A 5,118-nucleotide genomic window follows, 5' to 3' on the forward strand; every position below is an offset into this window, starting at 1 on the left:
ATCTATAACTAGATTGTTACACACATAATGGTTGAGGAATCTCTGTGTAATTGTTCTGCCAACTTGGATATCTTTCTTCTTCACGTGTGTGTTGCATCACCTTACTTGTGTGAGCATCATTCTTGGTAATCAAGTAAGCTCCAGCTGGCACTCCCAAGTGAGCTGATCCAAGTTCAGCTTCATCCTCAAACTTAACAGCAATTATCTTGCATTTCTGTGGATCAATTTTTATTCGTATGCACAGAGAAAGATTTGAGTTTGACATTGATATATGCAATTCAAGCATTAAGTGGCCCAAAATGATGATTTATAAACTTGTTTAAGTATATTAGATATCTCTTCGGTCTAACATATATATACATACATGTATATATAAATGTGTGTGTGCATCAGTATATATATATATATATATGTATAAGTTATCCTGATATAAAGTATCATAATAGAGAGATATTATGGAGATTTTAGTGTACTATAATTCTTGTCGGGAAACGTATTTTACACAATAGCCTCATTTATGTCAGCTGCATTATGTTGTTGGATCACAAGCACAGATGCAAAAATGCCATGATCTGATGAAGCCAAAATGTTTCCGATCAGTCCCAAACCCACATTTTCAGGCTGATGGTCTGCAAGCTCTGCCTCGATAGTTGATGGGAACCTTCCTTTCCCAACTACAACAAGCTCATAATCCCTAATTTGCCCTATCTTTAGCACTTCGTCTTTCACGTTGGCCATCACCTTCTCTTCATACTCCACCGATCCACCCCACTTCCTCATGAAGTCGTCCACCGCAGCCTCATCCAGCTCCCTCTCTCTTGAGAAGCTATTGCCATTCTCTGTACTTATGTCTGATGTTGGCCTCTCAGCAATGCTGCTGGTTGCCGCCCTACTAGCTTGACCGATGAACCTTACGAGAGTCACCTTACCTCCTGGGTTTTCTGCCATCCTTCCACCTAAATCCAGAGCTCTGCGATCATCTGGTCCCCCGAAGAATATAATGCATACCCTTTTCAGCGCGGTAGCAGCTGGTTCTGCCACCGTCTGATCAGATCCAAAGCCGAATCCACGGTCCACAAGCACAGCCACCGAGCATGGTGCATTCTGTAGCACCGTCCGATTGACCTCTCTCCAGCCGTGGCAAACCCTAGCTATCTCCTCTTCACCCTCCCTTCTCCATTGTTTATGGAAGGGTAAGACAATCATTGCCACCCTCTTCGCCTCCGCGACATGAAATATATCCTCATGCATGGTGGACAGTGCCGAGATTGCTGTTGAATGACGAATAGTCACTCTTCGCAGCTGTTTGTATGCTTCAAATGAGGTGACAATTTGATCATGTGACATGCCTTGGCGGAACCGATTAATGAATGGAACGCCATTCTTTCGAGTTTTTTGAACCATAAGGATGGAAGACGAGCGATCAGTGAGTTCAACAAGTCGCATGACATAAAGTTTGAGTGTCGATTTCTCGGTAGTCCTCATTAATTCTGTGAGCTTGATGAGTGAAGGCACATTTTCAGGACCATGTACGCATGCTTGGATTCGAAATTCATCTTTTGAGTCCTTGGCAGCAGGCAATTGTCGCTCTAATCCTCGTTGATTTTGAGGAGTGAGTGGACGAAAGGTTTTGTAGATGGCCATTACCATTGGAGTTGTCATGAAAGTTGTGAAGAGCGCCATCAGGACCAAAATAGCAAACATCTCATCGTTTAAAACCTGCAGTAAAGCAAAAGCAGTCGCCTTAATTAACTTTTCCAACTTTCAATTTATTGTTGATTCTTTATTTTCATCACCTTCGTTAGCAGTTTATCATTTGTATTATCCAAAACTTCGAATATGATTCCCGTGTAACCATTAAGTACGCATATAGCATTTTACCTAAGCTTTATGTCAATCCATAAATCTATTTATTTTTTCTCCACAGACTCCATATGCAAGTTTTACTTTTTTAATTATTATTATTATTATTATTTTACTAAATAGGGATGAAGATAAAACAACATTGCTTTGAAAAATGTTTTAGCTTGTCTGAAAAAACCCAAAACTTTTAATTATAGCTATTTTGACCTCGACTTTCACCACTATAAAATAATGGAGACTTCAATCATTTTATGGCTGATTATTGAGTTTATAGCCTAACAGTGATGATGAAACTGACAGGACACGAAAGAACAATATTTTAATGAGCCACTATAAAACACAAATCTCAGCAATCATAACAGCCGTGCCCTCATAACAAATATGCGCATACAATCATATTCAGTTCTGAATATGTGCACGGATAGAATCGTCAGAGCAAACTTCACCACCATCTTAAGTGTCTAGAAATAGTTTTGTTATCCAACGTGGCTCTTAATTGACCTCTTGTTGACTTAACATATAGACACTCAGCAGTGCTATTGTTATTGTACGTATTTAGGCTCTAGCTCTGATATTATTGTATTTATTTAAACTCTCAAAAGACAATTATACTATAATTGTATAGGATATGCTACTATTGTTTTTATCAAAACAATAATACTAACATTACAAAATTGAGGTATAAAAGAAGAATCTAACCTCAAGTGTTTGACTAAAAAGTTTTCAATTCTTTCCTCTTTGGCTATGTACTCTTGTTCGGATCTTGAGAGTGAAGCGAAAAAAGTTAATTTGTGGTTTTGCCCACTCCTCTTCCTTTTAGATAATTAATAAAATATGAAAAAATATAAAGTTTGTATGTTGAATAATGAGTTATTAATTAATTACGGCTGGATGTTATTAGTTAACTATTTATGTTATTATTAATGTGATAGTTATAGCATCAAACACATTAAGTGCCACATCATTTATGATATGAATTTTATGTTCTAACTTTATAACATTACTATTTATTAAAATTCAAAAAATAGTGCGCAAAAAAGGTGCAGTCGCTATTTTCTTTAAAGAAAATAGCGAGACATATGCCAATAAACTTATATCTGGATCCTCTCATAATATGATTTTCTTTTAAATAAATTTTATTTATGTGATTAGTGGTTAATAAATTGAGAAAATAAGTGATAAAACTATCACGAGATTAGAAGAGAATCTCACCTTCTTCTCCCTGCCAATGTTAAGAACAATAAGCTCCACCAAGCCCTTAGTATTCATTAAAACTCCAAGCGCTAAAGACTCTCTCACTGGAATCATACACAGCAGAGCCATTACAAAAGTTCCCAAAATCTTCCCAGCACACGCCATTGATATAACCAAAACCAATAGTCCCCACGCCTCGATGCCCCGGATCTTCGCCACGTCAGTTTTTAGCCCGCTTGATGCAAAGTAAAGCGGCAAGAGCAAACCTGACACAAAATCCTGAATCTTCTTCATCAGTCTCACAGCAAATTCGCTACCTTTCGGAATCGTCAGCCCGAAAACAAAAGCACCAAATATTGCATGGATCCCTATAAGGTCAGTTAAAAACCCTGACACCATAACACCAACTAGAGTTAAACAAATGTACACATCATCAACTAAAACATTATCAGATGAGCATTGGCGAGCAACCCAGTCCATAATAGGACGTACAACAATTAGCATGAAAGCTACAAAGGCGACTCCGGAAATGAGAACCCAGATGGATATTAATGAGCTCTGATGATGGGATTCTGCGCCAGAGCCTTTGCCGGCCAGGGCAACCGCTAGGGCTAAAAGAATCCATGCAGCAACGTCGTTGAAGGCTGCTGAGGCCATGGCGGTTTGACCCACTTGGGTGGTTAGGAGTTTGAGATCTGCTAAAATGCGGGCAAGTACAGGGAAAGCTGTGATGGAAAGGGATACGCCCATGAAGATGATGAATTGACCGTAGCCTACTTTGTTCTCTCCGTGGACGGCTTTTTGGAGAAATAAAGAGACTCCAGCTCCGAAGAGGAAGGGGAGTGTGATTCCTGCAAGTGCTATTTTAAAAGCGCTTTTGCCGTTCTGGCGGATTGAGCTCAAGTCGAGCTCAAGGCCTACAAGGAAAAGAAAGAAGAGTAGGCCAACGCTTGCTAATGATTCAAGTATGGGAGTGCTCCATGAAGGAAACACTAGGTGCAAATACTCTTTGTTTCTTCCTAGAGCTGATGGGCCAAGCAAAATTCCACCCTGAAAAAAAAAATCACAAATCAAGAACACGAAAATAGTATATGATAGAAAATTCAAGTCCAAATTTTAGCGAGAACTCTCTAAAATAGAAAAGATCTTTTGTACATTGGATATACATACAACCAACCTATAATAATATGACTACTAACTTATATATCTGTTAGCTTTGTAACATAAATTACACATAATATAATGTTATTGGGTAGTAGTACAAGTTGATGCAGTATTTTTAATGAAGCACATAAGATTTTCTTAAACTTCTAATATGGTTAGAAGACCCAAAAAAGAAAAAAATAACTTTATTGTATTGTTATGCAATTCTTTGACAATTTATCAAATTTTAAGTTTTCCAGTATTTCTTTGTAGAAAGAGTTATTGACCAGATGTCTGCAAACGGAAATACTCTATATAATGACTATTGTGATGAACGGAGATGGAAACGTACAAGAATTTCAGCAATGACTTTGGGTTGTCTAAGGGGTTTGATGAGAACGGCAAGACAGTGGCTGGTGAGTAGAACTAAAGTGGTTTGTATGATCAGTAATGGGAAGGCGAAATTGAGAGGATTATCGCCTTGCCATACACCGTCTGACGAGGTTTTGATGCTAGTTATGTTGGGAGGCAACATGATTGCTTAAAACCTGGATTTTCCTTTTGAAGTTAAAAGCTGAAGATGTCTAAGGCTTTATAGAGGAAAAGGTTTGGTGGTAGGTTGCCATAAGTTTGGTGATTTTTCCTTTTCTTAATGGAGTCCACTTTTAGTGGATATCTTTATTTAAAGATCCATTAAATGATTTTTAGTGAATATCTTTATTTAATGTAGGATGGTTGAGTAGGATGGGCAATGCATTTTCTAGAGGTGGTAATTTGGGCTATAAATGTTTATTTTTTGTGTGTAATATATTGTTTCGAAACGTGCGATGAGATGAACTAAAACTTATTACCATGTTGCCTTGTGGTCAAGTCAAAAAAATTTATTTCTTTCTTGGTCATTTGTAGTTTTAAGTTATT

At 37.7% G+C, this 5,118-nt stretch overlaps 1 protein-coding gene across 1 annotated transcript; it reads right to left on the reverse strand.

The window, feature by feature from the left end:
* Nucleotides 1-498: 498 nt before the first annotated feature.
* LOC18038816 (cation/H(+) antiporter 20) lies at nt 499-4,735 on the reverse strand. Its single transcript, XM_006428979.1, has 3 exons — nt 4,553-4,735; nt 3,076-4,107; nt 499-1,719 (listed from the first exon to the last, which is right to left on the reverse strand). The coding sequence occupies exons 1-3, from the start codon at nt 4,733-4,735 to the stop codon at nt 499-501; spliced, it is 2,436 nt and encodes an 811-aa protein (XP_006429042.1).
* Between the last annotated feature and the right edge of the window lie 383 nt (nt 4,736-5,118).

The sequence above is a fragment of the Citrus clementina genome, unplaced genomic scaffold (assembly GCF_000493195.1).
Source record: "Citrus clementina cultivar Clemenules unplaced genomic scaffold, Citrus_clementina_v1.0 scaffold_6, whole genome shotgun sequence".
Taxonomy (NCBI): Eukaryota; Viridiplantae; Streptophyta; class Magnoliopsida; order Sapindales; family Rutaceae; genus Citrus; species Citrus x clementina.